Consider the following 20,368-nt stretch of genomic DNA (forward strand, 5'->3'; position numbering starts at 1 on the left):
GGGGCTGTTGTTCTAGGTTGGTGTCTGCTTCTTCATTTTCTCTTCTCTCCTCCCCTGTCTCTCATCATCTATCCCTCTTTTCATCTGTTAGAATGCCTGCCCAGTAGCATTCCTTCACATGCCCCCTTTTTTTTTTTTAATTTTTAGGCAATTGGGGTTAAGTGATTTACCCAGGGTCACACAGCTAGTAAGTGTCAAGTGTTTGGTCTGAGGCCGGATTTGAACTCAAGTCCTCCTGACTTCAGGGCTGGTGCTCTATCCACTGAGCCACCTAGCTGCCTCCACATAGGCTTTTTTTTTTTTTGCAAGACAATGGAGTGACTTGCCCAGGGTCACACAGCTAGTTACATACTTTTAAAAATAGATTTTTGTTCATCATTTGTTTTTATGTTGCCTAGATTTCTCCCAGTAACCACCCTCCTCACTCACAGTTACCCATTATAATTTTTTCTTAAAAGAAAAGAAAAAAAGAGAAAGAAAAAAAACTCAGATAAGCCAATTACCAATCACTGAAAAATATCTGCCATTGTAAGGAATGTTCACACCTGCGGACCCACCACCTCTTCGAAGGAACAAGGGGAGACCCTGTACACTTCTACATGTTCCTTCTAATCATGCTGTAAGCTAGAAAATGAGTTGACCAAGCCTGTTGTTAAACTTGTACGTAAATTAAGAGTACATGGCTTCTGAGAGAAAGCCTAAGGGTTTTTCCTGTAAAGAAAGTTTTAGTGCATAGGTGCAGAAGCACATATCTCTTCGTCTATTTTTTCCATTTATTTTTGCTTTGCAGGGGGCAGGTGGTGCCTATTTCCTTGTTGGTTTCGGCTACGTTCTAGATCTGGTGTTCCGAACGTTTCTCAGTCCCTGCACCTCTTGTCCTTTTGTAAGCCTTACCGTTCTTCCTATTAAATAATTTCTGGAGTTTACTATATATATGCAAATAAATAAAATAAAGAGATTAATTAAGGCATTATAATTGGAATCAAAGGCTTATGAGTATACTTTGTAAGAATGGGATATGGAAATCTATTCTTAAAAATATTCCCTGACATCTCTAACAAGCTTCTCATAGCTACCAGGGATATGATTGGGAACTTCTGTTCTAGACAATTGAGTTTGTTAAGTAAATAACTTCTGGATTCAGCTTATCCACTCATTCAAAAACATTTACTGAGTGAGTACTTATGTGTTGGAGCATCAGAGGACTTTTTTTTCCCTTCTATACAGATCAAGTTTCCATATAGAAATATAGGGCTTGGAAAGAACCCTCTGAGGCAAACTCCCCTTATCCCTTAGCATCCTAGTTTTAAAGTTTGGAGGACAAAAAGTTGCCTCAGGCTGCTAAACTAGTGTGCTGCCTCCAGGGGTCGGCCCAGAAATTCAGTTAGCAAGCTTACCTGTGAAAGCCATGGACAAGGGCAGTGCCAGAAAAGCTAGGAGGGCAAAAATGAAGCAGGCTGTTGGAAGAGAAAGCATGATAGGTTAATGAGTTAGTCACAAAACCACTGCATTCTGTTTAAAATCATTAACTTTTCAATGTATTTCATTGAAATTTGGCTTCTTTCCCTTCATGATAGTGATGGCTAGAATGGCACTGTGGCTAAGCTTTGGACTTGAAGTCAAGAAGATCTGAGTTCAAATCCTGCCTCAGATACATACCAACTATATGACTCCGGGCAAGTCACTTTACCTCTGTTTGAGTCAGCTTCATCTGTAAAATGGGGATAATAATGAACCAGCCTCACAGGGTTGTTGTGAGGATCACACGAGATAATATTTGTAAAAATGCTTAACACAATGCCTGGCACCTACTACAGTAGGCGCTATGTAAATGTTATTATTAAAGTATTATTCCTTTCCCCTCCCCCTGTGACCTAGGGATGTATGAGCCAGCTCAGATCAACTGCCTCCTACTTGTGTGAGAGCTAAAATGGTGTTGTGATATTGTGGCTAATTCCATTGGTCCCAATATAAATACTCCTTTCTTCTGCCAAAGAAACCCCATGGGAGCAGATCCTGTACCTCTCACAGTTAAAGGCAGGGTATGTATTCTTAACCAAACAAGGGAAAGAGGCAATTACACGTACACACACACACACACACACACACACACACACACACACACAGAGTTATTATTCAATAGATAAGTGATCATAGGATAGGAACAGTTATCAAAAAGAGAATTGCAGAGTATTCACAGCCACATGGAAGAACGATCCAAATCACTGATAACAATGAGAGTAACAACAAAGATAATGATCAGCTCAGTGGATAGATGCCAGGCCTGGGGTCAGGACGACTCATCTTCCTGAATTCAAATATGGCCTCAGACACTTACCAGCTGTGTGACCCTGGGCAAGTCACTTAACTCTGTTTGCCTCAGTTTCCTCATATATCAAATGAACTGGAGAAGGAAATGGCAAACCAGTCCAGTATCTTTGCCAAGAAAACCCCAAATGGGGTCACAAATAGTCAGACACAAATGAACAACAACAAAAACATTTATATAGTGCTTACTATGTGCCAGGCACTGTACTAAACATTTTATTACCTCATTTGAGATAAGGCTCATCCTCACAACACGCCTAAGAGGTAAGCGCTAGCTTTATCTCCATCTTACAGTTGGGGAAATTGAGGTAAAAAGAAGTTAGGTAACTTGCCCAGGGTCACATAGCTAGTAAGTGTCTGAGGCTGGATTTGAACTCAGGTCTTCCTGACTCCAGGTCTAGCACTCTGGTCACTGTGCCACCCAGCTGCCAAAAGTACTAACAAATCGTACAAGCCATAGAAATAAGTGGGTGGGATTAAGTCCCCAGGGTTGCACGAAGTGGCAGGACTTGGCTTCGAACCCAGGTCCTCTGGGAGGAGAGTAAAGGATGAATTCAAGGGGAGAAAGTCTGGGAACAGGCTGAGTTAGAAGGCTCCTTGCCAAAGTCCAGAAGAAAAGCAATGGGGTATCAGCAGGAGTGGAAAGAAGGGGATGGATTGGGGCAGCTAGGTGGCACAGTGGATAGAGCACTGGCCCTGGATTCAGGAGGACCTGGGTTCAAATCCAGCCTCAGACACATAATACTTACTAGCTGTGTGACCCTGGGCAAGTCACTTAATCCTATTGCCTAGCCCAAAAAAAAAAAAAGGAGGATGAATTTAAGAGACACTACAGAGGATGCATAGACAGGACTTGGGAACCAATTGAATAGGAGAGGCCAAGGCACAGGAAGGTGTCGAAGAACATAGATTGTGGTTTGTCCTTCATTCTCAAAGAGGACCATGATATTAAAGAATGTAGAACTCTTTTCCTGAGGCCCCTCTCAGTCAGTGGTCACCAGTCACTTGAGATGCCAAATTCATAAAGAACCTTGGACATCATCTATTTCCAGATAAGGGAACTGAGGTCCAAAGCGGTTAGTAATTTGCCCAAGGTCACTCTGTGGTTTAAGACTAAGGTAATTGGGAGAATAGCTTTGCCATTAGCAGAAACAGGGAAGTCAAGAGGAGAAAATTGGTTTTTCAGTGGAGGAGCTGGGGAATTTCCTAGGAAAGAGCTTAATTCTGACCATTTAGAGTTTGGAATGCCAACAGGCCATATTATACTCACAGATTCCAGGGCCTCAGGATTTTCTTGCCTATCTCTCTTATCCACTCTTTTGACCACTCAAGGATACAATTTCCTTAGCTGCTCAGTATTGCCAGGTGCTTCATTCTCCTATCTTACAGGTTTATTGCAAATCCTGTTGAATGCTATGGGGCAGTTTCAGGTGAAACGTGGACTCTGCCACCCTTAGTCATTCACAGATCCCCTAGCCCTCCCCGTCTATCCAAACTTAAGAAAAGGTTTCTCAGGACCTCACTGACAACTTCAAAATGTATCTTTCCCCTACCTGAACATGTGGTTTTGGCCATGTGCATTTATCAAATTTAATTGAGACATCCCAAGAGGCTGGGGGAGGGAGCACATATCACACAGATGCCTTTACCAATATTTCATTGCTTCCCAGATATTAAAGAAACCCCAGAGGGTTTGGAAAACACATAGAATGCAGCTGTTCATGCTTGGCAGAAGGCGAATGAGAGAGATGGGGAAGTGGAAGACTTAGGGGGGCTCTGAATTGCTGTCCCAAGAACCATAACACCGTTTCAATCTGGGCTGCCAGTGACCAGGAAATTCTGCGGTCTGAGCACCAAGCTGGACCTTAGCTTCAAACCTGTGGCTGACTTCCAGAAATGGCGGCCGCAGCTCCTCTCCGCATTGAATTTCCCACATAAAGGGTGGGTTTATGGTTTATGGGTTTAAAGAGATTTTTGACACCTGTTCAAAATTACAAAAATCTCTTAGTGACAGGCAGAGGAGTCCCACCTATACTATAGAGAAATAAAGGGTAGAGAGTAGTAGGAGTGCTCAGCAGCTTCAAATCCCTTTCTTAACAGCCCTTGCTGAGTGAAAGGCACTGATCTAGGCACTCTCTCTCCTCTCAAAAAGCTTGGGAAAGGGAGAAGGTCACATAATATACACATATGTACATACACAAAAATACAAAGGATTTTAATCAGTCAACCAGCATCTATTAATCACCTACAATGTGCCAAGCTAAATGCTGGAAATGCAAAGAAAGGCAAATACCAGTCCCTGCTGTCAAGGAGCTCACAGTCTAATGGGGGGAGGGGAGGGAGAGACAATGTGCAAATAACTATTTACAAATAGGATATCTACAGAATAATCTGGAGAGTGGCAATCTAAGAGGGAAGGCACGAAGATTAAGGAGAATAGGGAAAGAAGGTAGGATTCCGGCTGAAACTAGAAGGAAGTCAGAAGACAGATGAGGAGAGGGAGTAAATTCCAGGCATGGGGGACAGCCAGTGGAAATGTTCCAGAGTTAACAGATGAGTGCCTTGTTGGAAGATTAGCAAGGAAGTCAGTGTGACTGGATTGCAGAGAACTTGGAGAGGAGTAAGATGTAAGAAGACTAGAAAGGTAGGAAGGGGCAAGGTTATAAAGGGCCTTTGAAAGACAAGCAGGATTTTATATTTGATCCTGAACATAATAGGGAACCATTTGGAGTTTATTGAATAGGGGAGTGACGTAGTCAGGCTTGCTTTTTACATTTTTTTTTTTTGGAGGCAATCAGGGTTAAGTGACTTGCCCAGGGTCACACAGCTAATAAGTGTCTGATTCTAGGGCTGGTGGTCTCTCCCCCACTACCATTGATTTAAGAAAATCAGTTTGTCAAGGGCAGCTAGGTGGCACAGTGGATAAAGCCCTGGCCTTGGAGTCAGGAGGACCTGAGTTCAAATCTGGCCTCAGATACTTGACACTTTCTGTGTGACCCTGGGCAAGTCACTTAACCCCAATTGCCTCACCAAAAAACAAATTTGTCAGATGGATGAAGGATGCATTGGAGCAGGAAAAGACTTGAGGCAGGCAGACCCACCAGCAGGCTATTCAGTAGTCCAGGTGTGAGAGGAGGAGAGAAGGGGTTTAGACAAGAGACATTATGATGTGACTCAGCCCCTGATCAGCTATGAAGAGTGGTGAGGGGGTGAAGAGTCAAGGATGACACCTCGGTTTTGATCCTGGGTGACAGGAGGGGGTGATGCCGTCCTCCTACAGAGAGATGGGACAGTCAAGCCATCAATAAGCAGGTCTTAAGTACTCAGTAAGTTCCAGGCACTGCGTCAGGTCCTAGGGTCACAAAGACGCAAGTGAGACAGTCCCTGCCCTCAAGAAGCTTATATTGTCCTGGGGATAGAGGAGGGTAGATAACATGTTTGAAGGTCATAGGTCATAAGATTTGAAGCTGGAAAGGTTTTTAGAGATGATCTAGTCAAACCTTTTCATATTATAGATGAAGAAACTGGGGCTCAGAAAGGTAGCCTAACAGTGATAATAGCTAGCATTTCCACAGTGATTTACACTTTCCAAAGAGCTTTACTGTTAATTCATTTGCTCTTCACAAGAACTCTGGGAAGTGGGTGCTATTGTGGTTATTTCATCGTTTCAGTCATGTCTGACCCTTTGTGACCCCATTTGGGGTTTTCTTGGCCAACATACTTAAGTGGCTTGCCATTTCCTTCTCTAGCTCATTTTACAGATGAGGAAACGGTGGTAGACAGGGTAAAATGACTTGCCCAGGGTCACACAGCCAGTAAGTATCTGAGGTCAGATTTGAACCAGGTCTTCCTGACTCCAGGCCTGGCACTTTATCCACTGTGCCACCTAGCTGCCCTATAGGTGCTATTATTATACCCACTTTATAGAAGAAAAACTGAGGCTGAGAGAGGTTAAATGACTTGCCCAGGGTTTGTGTCTAAGGCAGATCCAAGTTCAGCATTTTATCTACTACACTGCATAGTTGCCTCTACCTGACTCACCTCAGGTCCCACAGACTTACTGTCTATGTAGCAGTCAGATGTCAAACCCTGTCCTCCTGACTCCGGATCCAATATTACTTTCCATTATACTGTTCCCTTGGATATTCACGTGGACTATTTGTGCCTGACCTGCGGCAGAGCCTTCCAAGCTCCTACTGGTCTGATCAGCCACAGTTGGACACGCTGTACCTTGACCCCAACACAGTGATGTCATTTTGGTCCTCTTTGAGATCCACAATTTCACCCATCAACCCTCCCCCCAATCACCTATAGTCTCTATAGGCTCATCTTTTCAAATGCCTATTGTGCAGGCATTGTGAAGCTGTGAACTACTGGTAGAGCTGGTAATCAACTCTGGTGGTTTAACCTGGTAGATGAGAAGATGAAAGCCATCCAAAGGATGAGAGTCAGAAAAGAGAGGATGAAGGCTGGAAGAGATTCCAGAGAAGAGGGTACAAGTAGAGCTTCAGTAGCTAGACATTTTATCTTGATTTATCAGGCAGATTAAAAATTATTTAGCTGTGTGACCCTATGCAAATCACTTAACCCCAATTGCCTCACCCAAAAAAAAATTATTGTGAAGTTTTGAGCAAGAGAGTGACATGGCAAAGCCAAACAGATATAGATATTAATTACTGCTCGTCATGAGTCATTAATATGGCAATAGGACCATCTTCCCCTTTCTGTTGACACATACAGGAAGAAGTTCCATAAGTTAGACAAGATTCTTCACTAACCAGTGGAGTATATCAATGGAAAACAATCACAGTCATTGGCCCTGTTTTCTTATACATGGGAAAACTTTGCTCTGATATTCTTAGCCCTTTACATTTAGTGGACAATTCATAATTTCAGTTAGATTCTGTCAATACATGAAAAGTTATAGTCTTAATTTGACATTGGAAGTGGTTTGTATAAAAAAGCTTTTTTTAAAAAAAGGAGAAATTGAGTTGGCTGCATGCAAAATTCATTGAAGTTGAAATAATGCTTAGGTCCTTATTAAAAGAAAAAATAATCTTGAAAAATGAAAATAGAAGAATAATTGCAGTTACCTTGAAATCCAAGAGTGGTGAAAAATCAAATTCTTTCGACTTTTAAAAAGTTAAAATTCTCTGATCCATTTTAGAAGCTTTTCTACTCTCTACTTAGAGCAAATGACCCTGGACAAGTCATCTAAACTCTGAGCTTTAGTGTTTTAAGCTCTTTGAATCTCAATATCTTCATCTGTAAAATGGAGATAATAATAGCAACTATTCTACAGGATTATTAAAAGAACAAATGAGGTAAAGCACATAAGGAGCTATACAAACATGAGTTATTCTTATTCTGATTATTAGGTTGGGTGACTCCTTAGATATGTCTCCATTTTATTTTGCCTTCTTTTCTACTAGGTTCAGGGTTTGGGGGCAAGTCACAAGTTCTTTTGATCTCTAGACCAGTATTAATATGGCAACCTCTGGTTTGAAGTTTATATTCCCGGTTCATCTCTGCCCATTAAGGGTACTGCCATCCTGGTACAGACCCTTGCCTCAAGTCTCTCCTCCATCCAATCTATTCTCCATTTAGCTGCCGATGTGATTTTCCTAAAGCACTAGTCTGATCATGTCACACACACACACACACACACACACACACACACACACACACTCAATAAACTCTAGTGGCTCCCTATTACCTCCAGGATCAAACACAAAATGTCCTTTAAAGTTGTCATTTAAAGCCCTTCATAGCCTAAACCCCTCCTATCTTTTCAGTCTTCTTACACATTATTCCTTGACACGTACTCTTCAGTCCAGTGACACTAGCCTCCTGGCTGTTCATGAACGAGAGACTCCATCCCTTGGCTCTGGACATCTTCTACAACTGTACCTCATGCCTAGAGTCTTCTCCTTCTTCATCCTCACCTCCTTGTCTCCCTTTAAATCCCAACTAAAATCCCACATTCTCTTAGGAAACCTTGCCCAGCCTCTCTTAATTCTAGTGCCTTCTTTCAGTTAATCATTTCCTATTTATCCTGTATTTCACTTGCTTTCTGTATATTTGTTTGCATGTTGTCTCCCTGATTAGATTATAAGCTCCTTGAGGTTCCTTTTGTATCCTTAGAGCTTAGCACAGAGTAGATGGCACAGAGTAGATGCTTAATAAATGTTGATTGATTGATTGATTGATTGATTCCAGTAACACATAAGACAACATCACAAAACAAATACCATGTATCACATATAGTAAATTTTCTAGTATTCAGAATATGTGTACTTATAAAATAAAATATGTGTATTTACAGAATGAGCATGGCACTGTATATAGAGGTCAGAACTTGGACCCAGGAGAACTGGATCTGAATTCTATCCTAACCTCATCCTATTCCTTATCTTATTCTGGCAATTGTCAGCCTTGAATTATTCCCACCATCCCCTGCCTCTGCTCGCCAGAAGTACTGCTAAGCAAAGCTGGAAAAAAAACCTCAAAAACCATTCTGCCTGGGTCCACTACAGATTCATGTTGTGTAATCTGGCTCTACCAGGCTCTCACTACAGCAAGGCAATCTTTCTACACCTCCACTTCCCTATTCCATTTGCTTACTATCCCATTCACCCCAGTGCCTTTTCCAAATCTTTTCATCCCTCATCAAACATCCCAAGAATCCCCCTCCCTACTGCCTCAGGCACTTGAGACGACAGAAAATAATCTAACCTCTCAGAGTCTCAGTTTCTTCGTCTGTAAAATGAGAATAAAAATGCTTACCCTTCCTACCTCCCTGGGTGTTGTGAAGAAAGCACTTCGCAAATCTTAAAGGCTACACAAGCCTGACAAGTGTTTCTTGTTGCCTTCCTCTAGTCCAGGCTCTGTTTGGGTAATATTTGTTTGGGTCCAATCTTTGTGATTTCATAAGAATAGGGCAGTTCTACGCAAAAGACTCTCTGTTGATTCAGGTTGGCGGTTTCTCTGTAAATGACCATCCCAGAGAGATTCCTGGGGCAAGGAGAAGCTAAGTAATAATAATGATAGCTAACATTTATACAGTGCCGACTATGTACAAGTGCTCTCTCTGACACGTACTGTCTGTGACCTTAGGCAAATAGGTGGCAGAGTGGGTAGAGCTCTGGGCTTGGAGTCAGGAGGACCTGAGTTTGAATCCAGCCTCAGATACTTACTAGCTGTGTGACCCTGGGCAAGTCACTTAACCCCGGTTGCCTCAGTTTCCTCATCTGCTAAATGAGCTGAAGAAGGAAAAAGCAAACCACTCAAGTATCTTTGCCAAGAAAACCTCAAATGGGGTCACAAAGAATTGGATGTGACTGAACAATAAAAACAAAATGTGCCAGGTACTGACCTAAGCACTTTACGGTAATTATCTCCTTTGGTTTTGATCCTCACACATAGTAAGTGCTTAATAACTACTTGCTGACTGACCTCTGGAAGCTTGCTGTCCCCATAATAGCTACCATTTGTATATCACTTACTACATACCGGGCGCTGTGCTAAGTACCTTACAGCTATTATCTCATTTGATCCTCACGACAACCCTGAGAGGTAGGTGCTATTATTATCCTCATTTTACAGATAAGGAAACTGAGGCAAACTGAGGTGAAGTGACTTGCCCAGGGTCACACAACCAGTAAGTGTCTGAGGCCAGATTTGAACCCAGGTCTTCTTCACTCCCACGTTAACTAACACTACAGGATGCTATCTTTTAATAAATCAATTTAGAGATGGGAGAAACCTTAGAGATCATCTAGTATACCCTAATCATTTTATAGATAAAGGGACTGAGGCTCAGAAAGGCTAAGTGATTTACTGGATTTACTTTTGATGCAGCTTGTGTCCCTGTCACTAACTTCCTGGGTGACACAGAATCCCCCCAGTAGCAGGATGGCCACTCTTCCATCTGTTCTAGTGAGGATGCAGGGTGAGGGTGCTCCAAGTGGTGGCTCCAGAGTCTAGGTCTATATATTTACGTACGTCCCTAGATTTTTTTTTTATAACTGTTTCAATATAACCAGTTTCCTTTAAAATGCTTTATATTTTATTTTATATTTTAAAAAACATTTCAAACCATCATTCTGAAAATGGGTCCATTTTGCACCACTTTTGGATAATGGCCTTTTTTTTTTTAAATTATGGGTACGTTTATCTATACCATATGAACAGGTATTAAAATTTGGGACAATAAAATAAACCCAACCTTTCAAAAAAATTGCCACAGGGATCTATGCCATAAACGAGGCAAAGAACCCCTGATTTAGGATTCAGACCCTCAATGTCAACTCTAAACCCATTCTTCTTTCCTGGAAAAGAAGCTTGATCCCTAGAGTACAAACTTACCATTACTTGCAATTGTGGATATGCATTGATGACACGCCTTCTCCAAACCACCAGGCATTGTTAAGCGTTCTCTAAAGTAGATCTAAGGATTAGAAAAAAAAATCCATTAAAATAAGGTGGAGAATATTTTATGTGAATTAATTAACCACCTCTGATACATATATGTGTATGTGTGTATACATATATGCATATATATCTGAGAGCAGCAGTGAAGACTGATAGTGACTCTGTAACCTAAAACTTAGGAGTTCATCTTTACTCTTCCAGTTGCTTACTATACGACTTATTGTTGTTCAGTTGTTTCAATTCTTTGTCCAACTCTTTGTGACCCCATTTGGGGTTTTCTTGACAAATAGGGTCACGGAGAGTCAGGCACAACTGAAATGACTGAACAGCATGGCAAAGATACTGGAGTGATTTGCCATTTCTTTCTCGAGCTCATTTTACAGATGAGGAAACTGAGGAAAACAAGGTTAAGTGACTTGCTCATAATCACATAGCTACTAAGTATCTGAGGCCAGATTTGAACTCAGGAAGAGAAGTCTTCCTGACTCTAGATTGAGTAACTCTATCTACTGTATCCTATAGCTGCCAACATGACTTATATTGTCATTAAGAATATAATCAAGGCTTGGAATGGGGTCTGCCACTGAGAATCAGATCTCGGTCCCTGATCCATGTTGGACTCATGAAACTCTGGAAAAACTGTTTAACTTTTCTTGCCTCTCAATCTTTCCATTGACTGACCAGGAGAAATATGAACCTTTCTTTTACTTCCTAGAGATATTATACTATATTGATCTTCATGTGTCGTGAACTCTAGGCCTTTCTCTTCACCATTTTGTGCCCGTGGTGCCAGAGGAGTGCTTTCTTCTAAACACTCTCCAGCTTATCAAAGCTCTTCCCAAAGTGGGGTGCCCAGAACCAAACACAATACTTCAGCAGGACTGTCATCCCCTCATTTCTAGACTTAACCTAAGGTTGCATTTCTTTTCTTTATTTTAGAATCAGTTCTGTGCCATGTCAAACTATGACTAAAGCCCATGTTTCCTAACCTCCTGGAGTAAAATTTTAAATCCCTAAATTGGAGCTTCTAAAGACATTTACAATAAAATAGGTTTCCCTTTGGTGGTGCTGGGTAGGTCACAACTGGATAGAGAAACAAATGGGAGCAACTGGAGAAAAAAAGAGGGAGTGCAGTGATTGGAACCGATCCATTCATCTCTGGCTCACTCTACTGCCTTTTTGCCACCACGGAATAGGAATAACCCATCACCTTGTCACTGCAAACAGGAGTAAAGTCACTCACTGGTAAGAATTTCTTTCTCTGGTCTTTCACTCTGATAACTGAACAACAAAGACAGATGACGTTTGTATATAAATATTGTACAAATGAGAATAATACAGGTGCAAAGACCTTCAAAGACGTGCTATGAGAGAGGAGAGCTTACTGCTGGTTGAGAAAATCAAAGAAGTCTACAGGGAGGAGGTGGTACTTTTGTTGTACCCTGAAGGACAGGAGGGAGGAAACTAGGAGTGAGGGAACACGCTTACATGTACAAGAGGGTTAAGACTACCAACAATATGATATTATTATTGATCTCATCATTGTTAAAGTAAGGGCTGGTAATGTTTTTGGAAACCTTGACCATCTAGAACACAGCTTGGTAAGGACCTGGGAGAAAGTGAAACGATTTTCTAGGGAGTCTATGAAAAGTTTAGATGGTATAAAGCACACAAATGTTACCAGGAGAACCCCTCAGTCCTCTCATAGCTTTTTGAGTCTTACTTTATGCACAATTTCAACAAGTTGTCGTTGTTGAGTCATTCAGTCGTGTCCGACTCTTTGTGACCCCATAGACCACACACGCCAGGTCCTTCTATCCTCTACTATCTCTCGACATCTGTCCAAGCTCATGTTCATTCAATTTCAACAAGCCTGAAGTCTAATTTGTCAGTAGTTCACATTTAAATAGTGCCTGCATATTTACATATTGCTTTCTCAAAAATGACCTTTTGAAGTAGGTATATTATTAGCCCCATTTTTAAATGGGGAGACAGAGGGCCCAGAAAGGGCAAGTAAACTGCTACTGAGGTCACACAAGTAGCAAGTGTCAAAGCAAAACTTTAAGCCCAGTTATTCTGACTCCAAGTACACCAGGCTCCTGCCTCGCCTCCTGACTCACAGAACACTAGAAGAGGAATGGAAAGTCCACAGGGCTTCATAATGAGAGCAGTGATACCTGGCAGCCTGGCCATAAGGAAGAAAACAGGAAAACTGAAACATAAGAAGGGGGGAAAGCACCCATATAGGGTATAGACAAACAGTCCTTAAGCAGGCAAAGAAGTTGGTAAGGGATTTAATAAAGATTTCTACATTGTTTTACATTGTTCTACATTGTCTGACTCTCCATGATGAGGTTTCCTTGGCAAAGATATTGGAGTGGTTTGCCGTTTCTTTCTCCAATTAATTTTATAGATGAGGCAACTGAGGCAAACAGGGTTAAGTGACTTGTTCAGGGTCACACAGCTAGTGAAGGTCTGAATTCAGTTCGTCCTGAGATAGAGTTCTACTCTATTCACTGTGCCACCTAGTTGCTCCTAAAGATTTCTATACTAAACGGTTAGAATAACAAAGGCACGGGTTCTTAAAGGAGTCAACTGAATTTATCTAGAAAAATTCATTTTTCTGAATGATGCTGAATCAATGAAAATTTCCTTTATTATTCTTATATGAGAATAGTAAGCATTTAGTAAGAACTTTGGCAGCTGGGTGGGGCAGTGGATAGAGTGCCTGGAGTCAGGAAGACCCTGGGCAAGTCACTTAGCCCTGTTTGCCTCTGTTTCCTCATCTGTAAAATGAGCTAGAGGAGAAAATGGCAAACCACATCAGTATCTCTGCCAAGAAAATCCCGAATGGGGTCACAACGAGTAGGATATACCTGAAGAATGACTGAGCAACAGTAACCAGCTGTCGGTCTCCCACTGCTCAGAGGATAACAGGAGCCAGACTTCTGGGGTGCAGTAATGAGGTCAGCAGGTGACCGCATTTGTGTGAAAAGAAAAGAAGCCAGCTGGGAGGTATAGGTGCTATTGTAACACACACTTAATGAGGTGGATTACTACAGACTGCCTTCTAAACAAAGCCTTCCAGAACAGAAAGTTCATCTGGAAAATGGAGTCCCATGGAAAATCACCTTTGGTTAAAAGAATGAGGAGAATGGAGTCCTTTCTCTTGGGCTTTGGGTCAGTAGGAGATTGCTTTGGTCTCCTGAGGAGACTGATTTACTTCTGGATGTTTTTTATGATTCTTTTGGAGGAAAAAATGGCTGCTTGGACAAGCATTACACTCTGCCACCACTCTACCTTTGCTAAGAGTGTTCCCTCGGCCTACAATGTCCGTGCCCATTACTTACAGCTCAAATTTAAATACCATGTTGTTTCAATAGCTTTTGTTTGTCCTTCCTCTCCTATCTACCTTTCTGCTTAGATTCCCCACTACATTTTGCTCTTAAATTCTACGCTTCATTGGTCATATAATATTTTGCATTATCTATATCTGTACTGGAACTAATTTCCATGAGACTGCAGGGACTGGCTCTTATCAAAACTCCTTTTTTCTCTAGCACCAAGTATAAAGCTGTACACAGCAGTAGGCACCTAGAGGTGGTAAAGACACATATTCCTCAGGGTAGCTAGGTGGCACAGTGGATAGAGCACCAGCCCTGGAATCAGGAGGACCTGAGTTCAAATCTCAGCCTCTGGCACATGACACTCACTAGCTGTGTGACTCTGGGCAAGTTATTTAACCCCAATTGCCACACACACACACACACACACACACACACACACACACACACAAAAAGGTACCTATTCCTTTCCTTTTGCTTTGTTGTGAGCAAGTCTCTAATTTACAAAGGAATGAACTGTTTCAGGTAACCTTGGCCTGGAGACCTTTGTTGACTGGGCAGTGGCAATCCACAGCAGCACCACTCACAAGAGAAGTCTGGTTTCTTGGATCTTTCAATTTTCTGCCATCTTGGAAATCCCATATGTTATGGGAATTTTTAATTTCCCTTTGTTCTTCTTGCAACTTTTGGTTAACACTAACCTCATCTGACCAAAACTTGTCCTGTGGGATATAAAATTTTACTCAAGAGCCTTAAACATTCTTTATATAAGAAGCCAAGAGGAAGAATCTCAATTGTTCCTGACTCCCTGGCAACATGAAATTCTTCTCAATCAGCCTATTGTGAATCCTCTAAATGCAGTTTAATCTGACTTAGTTTACCTATTAGTGAAGTTTGTTTCCTTAGACATATGAGATTGTGACTCTGTTTAACTAAGTTTGTTTGACTTTTATGATATTGAAAGAAGTATGGGATTACAGATTGAATCAGATGACCTATAAAGTACCTTCAGCTCCAACACTTTTTTTTTAACTAGGTAAGAGAGGCCATTCTCTGCCTCATTTGTTACCCAGCCTTAATCACTGAATGAGTGTTGCCTCAGTCAAACTGAGACCTGTTCAAGACCTTAGCTTAAAAAGGCCAAGGTCTCCCACTGCATTGGGGGCCATTTCCAGTCATTTTGATCTGTATCTCAACACTGGACCCAGACAACTCCAAAGGAGAAATTGAGGCTGGTGACTTTGCATAGTCCTTCCTCACTTAAATCCAATTCCGTTGCATGTCATGGCATCGTCTTCCTGAGGTCATGGTCCTCTTTGAGAACGAAGGACAGGCAATAATAACATCTTGTCTAAGTTTTATGGCCTAAGAAGACTGTACAAGATCACAATATGTAAATGAATTATTTCCGTGTCACTCAGACATAATTTTGCCTATAAAAAGCCCTGTCAAAATACTCATAACTGTTCGTGTTTTCTCTGAGGTCTGTACCTATGTTTGAGCATAATAATAAAACCTAGATTTCTTTTTACCTCCATAACTTCTGCTTTGTGGTAAAAATATATGTGGCAGCATTTACCCACCACACAAACTCAAAGAGGAGGTATTTCTCCCTTAACACATGTAATGTAACAGTTTAGGACCATGGAGGTAATACAGCCTCAGGAGGAAGCACATACGTGGATCTGTGTACGTGAAATCTTCATAAAGTCTTTACAGACATTTTCAACTTTAAAATTCTCCGAACTTTTGTTGTGGCCATGATCAATAATATTTATGTCACCCCCGTTAGAATGTCTGTTCCTTCAGGGCAGGGTTGCCTTTCCCTGTATCCCCAGCATTGAACTGGGAGCCTATATTCTAATGGGGCACAGCGTATAGAGTTCTGAGTCAGGAAGACTTGAGTTCAAATCTGTCCTCAGACCCTTACTAGCTGTGTGACTCAGGGCAAGTCTCAGTTTCCTCATCTGTAAAATGAGTTGGAGAAGGAAATGGCCAACTACTCAAGTATCTTTACCAAGAAAACCCCAAATGGTGTCATGAAGAGTTAGATACTGAAAAACAACTGAACTGATGTCCTAATGGGAGAGACATAAATGATCAATGAGTCACTCAACACGCACTTACCATATGTCATGCTAGAATATTAAAGGGAAGAGAATGAGTATTTATGTAGTGCCTACTGCATACCAGACACTGTACTAAGTGCTTTTACAAATATTATCACATTTGATCCCCACAAAGACCCTGAGAGGGAGGTGCTGTTTTTATCCCCATTTTACAGTTCAGGAAACTTTGAGGCAGGCCGTGGTTAAGTGACTTGCCCAGGGTCACAGAGCTAAGAAATCATCTAAAGCTGAATTTGAACTCAGTTCTTCCTAACTCCAGGCCCATAGCTCTACCTACTGTACCACCTGGCTTCCCCAAATTAAAACAATTCAATTTGTTCTTTTTTTTTTTTTGGCTAGGCAATGGGGTTAAGTGACTTGCCCAGGGTCACACAGTTAGTAAGTGTTATGTGTCTGAGGCTGGATTTGAACTCAGGTTCTCCTGAATTCAGGGCCAGTGCTCTAACCACTGTACCACCTAGCTGCCCCCATTTTGTTCTTGTTGTTGTTGTTGTTCCGTCATTTCAATCATGTCCCCCTCTCCATGACCCCATTGGGGTTTTCTTGGCAGATACCAAAGTGATTTGTCCTTTCCTTCTCCAGCTCATTTTACAGATGGGGAAACTGAGGCAAACAATTTATAGGCAGACTTTAAAAGATAAATGGAATGTTCTTTTTGCAGTGTATACAAACTTCCATTCTGCTACCTATGGGAAAGTTAGTTCTTTTCTCTGCGGTTACCATTTTCTATCTGACCCTGGGATAACATTGCACTGTACAAATTGTACAAGGTAACTCGTGAATGAAAAGGCACCTGTTAACATTTGGTTTGTGCCAGGAACTGTGCTCAGTTTTGAAGATGCTACTGCATTTCTGAAACTCAAATCAAATTTGCTTTTAAGCACTGCTTTCATATTGTTTCTATCATTTCTACAACCTAAATTATTAAAGGGCGTGCTGGGACTTAATTGCACTAGGTGTGGGCCCAACTCAACAGCATAATCAGTTTGGACCTTGAATGCATGCGCATTTGGCTAGTGGAGAACAGAATTATAACCTAATTTCTCACACATGAGAGCACCCTTCACCCAGCCGCCCGCATAAAAGAGTGCCAAACAGGATTTTACTTTAAATCTCCTGCCTTTGCCAAATCCCTCCACCCACCCCACCCCCATCTCCAACCTCAGCATGAGAAAATATTCATTCATTCAACTGCCAAGCATTTACTAAGCACCCAATTACCAGCCAGGCACCAGTGTTAGATGCTGGGGGTATTCAGCTGGAAACAAAATAGCCCCAGCCCTCAAGGACCTTATACTCTATTGGTTGATGATGATGATGATGACAATCAAGACAGGGGTCAGGACCTGCAGCCTCGAGACCATGTTCGGCCCTCTAGGTCCTCAAGTGTGGCCCAATGTAGAGGGCCACATGTGGCCTCGAGGTGGAAGGTTCCCCCTCTCCTGATCGAAACAATCCGAGTTAATCAATCAAATGTTTTATGCTTATTTTAGTGCCTCAGAGAGCTCTGACTTCACTGGTAGGGGCTGTCTTCCTACTGAGGCAGATGGCACCTTTGAAGACTATCTTCATAAATTGCTGTTTTGGAAAATTCCCTGGGCTGGTTGGTGGCCAGTCTTTCTGTGATGAGCCTATTCAGTCCAGCGAGACTGGTATTTGGGCAGCAGACATAACAGCGCATACACAAAGCCCTTCCAAGTGAGTCCAACCTGCAGGTTTAGCCTAATGTGGCTTCCGTGCCATGAGAAAGACTCAGAAGAGGGCTTCTGTGGAGGGAAATGCTTTTGTAAAACAGTACAAAATAAAATGGTGGATGATGCATCCAGCTGGTAACAGCTAGCAAAAAAAAAAAAATGAATTCAGGACACAGCATTGTCTTCATTTTTTAAATGGGACAATTTCTGCTTCTTCAAGTACTTCATTTTTCTTTAACGCCCAAGGCAACTGAGAACCAAAACATGAGGAGGGCTGCTGACTGTTGTGCCACAAGGGGTATTGCTTAAAGCTTACTACTGTCATCGGAGCTGGGATGTGAGGCACTGTCGGGATTTAGAGCTGTCGGAACTCCCCGTGAAAGTGTCATTTATAGGCAAAAGTGTTTTCGGTTTGGTTTGGTGTTGTTCTCATCTATGTTTCCACCCTGATGACACATTTCTCCCCGTCAACGCTTTATGTTCCAATAGAACTGGCCTCTTAACACTCCCCCCCACATACACACGTGACATTCCAACTCCTCGCTGGGCCTTTGCCCAGTCCATTCTCCATGCCTGCAATGGTCCGTCCCTCATCTCTGTCTTTAAGAATCCCTAATTCCCTTCAAAGTTCATCTCGAGCGCCTCCTCTGGCCAACATGAGGACTTTTCTTGCTTTCCACAGGTAATAGTGGCCCCTTCTATCACTTTGCATCTATTCTGTGTGTATCTTTTATTTACGTATTGGTGAATGTGTTGTATCACCCCAGTAGACAGTAAGCTCCTTGAGGGCAAGGCTTATCTTGCTTTTGTTTCTGTACTCCCATAGTACCTGGCACATATTAGACATTTAAGAAAGATTTAGATTATACTGGGAGAAGGAGAAGGGGAGAGGTAGAATGGGGTAAATTATCTCACATAAAACAGACAAAAAAACTTTTACAATGGAGGAGAAGTGAGGGAAGGTGAGAGGGAATGAGTGAATCTTGTCATTGGATTTGGCTTAAGGAGGGAATAACATACATACTCAGTTGGGTATGGAAATCTATCTTACCCTACAGGAAAATAGAAGCGAAGAGGATAAGAGAGTAGGGGATGATAGAAGGGAGGGTAGATTGGGGGAGGGGGTAACCAGAAGCAAACATTTCTGAGGGGGACAGGGTCAAAAGACAGAATAGAATAAACAGGGGGTAGAATAGGATGAAAGGAAACACAGTTAGTTTTTCACAACATGACTGCTATGGAAGTGTTTTGCATGACTACACATATATAACCTGTATCGAGTTGCTTGCCTTCTCAATGAGGGTGGGTGGGGGGAGAGGAAGGGAGAGAATTTGGAACCCAAAACTTTAAAAAAAATGTTAAAAATTGTTTTTACATGCAACTGGGAAATAAGATATACAGGCAATGGGGTATAGAAATCTATCCTGTCCTATAGGAAAATAGAAGGAAAAGGGGATAAGAGAAGGGGAGGGGGTGATAGAAGGGAGGGCAGATTGGGGAAAGGAGTATTTAGAATGCATGCTGTCTTGGGGTGGGGGGAGAGGCAAGATGTGGAGAAAATTTGGAACTCAAAATCTTGTGGAAATGAATGTTGAAAACTAAAATAAAGAAATAATAAAGAAAAAAAAAGAAAGACTTGTTGATTTTCTTTTCTTTTCCAAAATTTCTTAAGGGAAAAGTAGCTAGTGCCCACTACCCCTCAAAGGAGTACACAATTAAAATCTCTGAGGTCCCTGACCTCAATTCAGCAGTGGTACCGCCCAGGTACTATCCAAGGAGAGGTGATGTGAAGTGGGCAGAAGTGTTTCCTTCCCCTCCGTGTGCTTCATTCCAAATCCTCAAAACAGTTATTACATACCACAGAGCTATAAACTGCAATGCCAGAAAGAGACCAGGAATGACAACTTTCTTTAACATTGTCTGGACTGATTAGCAGCAATTTCACTTTCAAGGTGGTGGCCCATCAAACTCCACAGCACAGCACTCAGCGCATTTTACTAAAGAAACCTCCCCAAGAGCCAGGAAGACACTCCCTCCATCCTCCTCACGCATTGTAGGTGCTCTATGTAAAATCACTCAGTCAACACACATTTATTGGGGTCTTACTAAGTGCCAGGAACTGTGCTAAATTCTGGGGATACCAAGAAGGACCTCAGAGTCAAATAGGGGTGATATAAATACCTAGGGACATACCAGATATATAGAGAATAGAATCAATACATATATTGATGGTGTTTAGTGAGTGGTAATTGATAGCTAGCTATGTGACCCTGGGCAAGTCACTTAATGCTATTTGCCTCAGTTTCCTCAACTGTAAAATGAGCTGCAGAAAGAAATAGCAAACCACTCCAGCACCTCTGCCAAGAAAATCCCAAATGGGGTCACAAAGAGTCAGACATGACTGAAAATGACTGACCGGCAATAAGATGGTGGTGGTGAT

At 41.9% G+C, this 20,368-nt stretch overlaps 1 protein-coding gene across 1 annotated transcript in view; it reads right to left on the minus strand.

Moving 5' to 3' along the window:
- Positions 1–20,368, minus strand: part of TMEM272 (transmembrane protein 272) — a 40,836-nt gene that overhangs the window by 18,654 nt on the left and 1,814 nt on the right. Inside the window, exons 2-3 of the mRNA XM_078156973.1 lie at positions 10,696–10,777; positions 1,398–1,457 (exon numbers count right to left, since the gene is read on the minus strand). Coding sequence (XP_078013099.1) covers positions 1,398–1,457; positions 10,696–10,753 — 118 coding nt within the window. The 5' untranslated portion in view covers positions 10,754–10,777. The remainder of the gene's footprint in view (positions 1–1,397; positions 1,458–10,695; positions 10,778–20,368) is intronic.

The sequence above is a fragment of the Phascolarctos cinereus genome, unplaced genomic scaffold, assembly GCF_003287225.1.
Source record: "Phascolarctos cinereus isolate Bilbo 61053 unplaced genomic scaffold, phaCin_HiC Scaffold_726;HRSCAF=1367, whole genome shotgun sequence".
Classification (NCBI taxonomy): Eukaryota; Metazoa; Chordata; class Mammalia; order Diprotodontia; family Phascolarctidae; genus Phascolarctos; species Phascolarctos cinereus.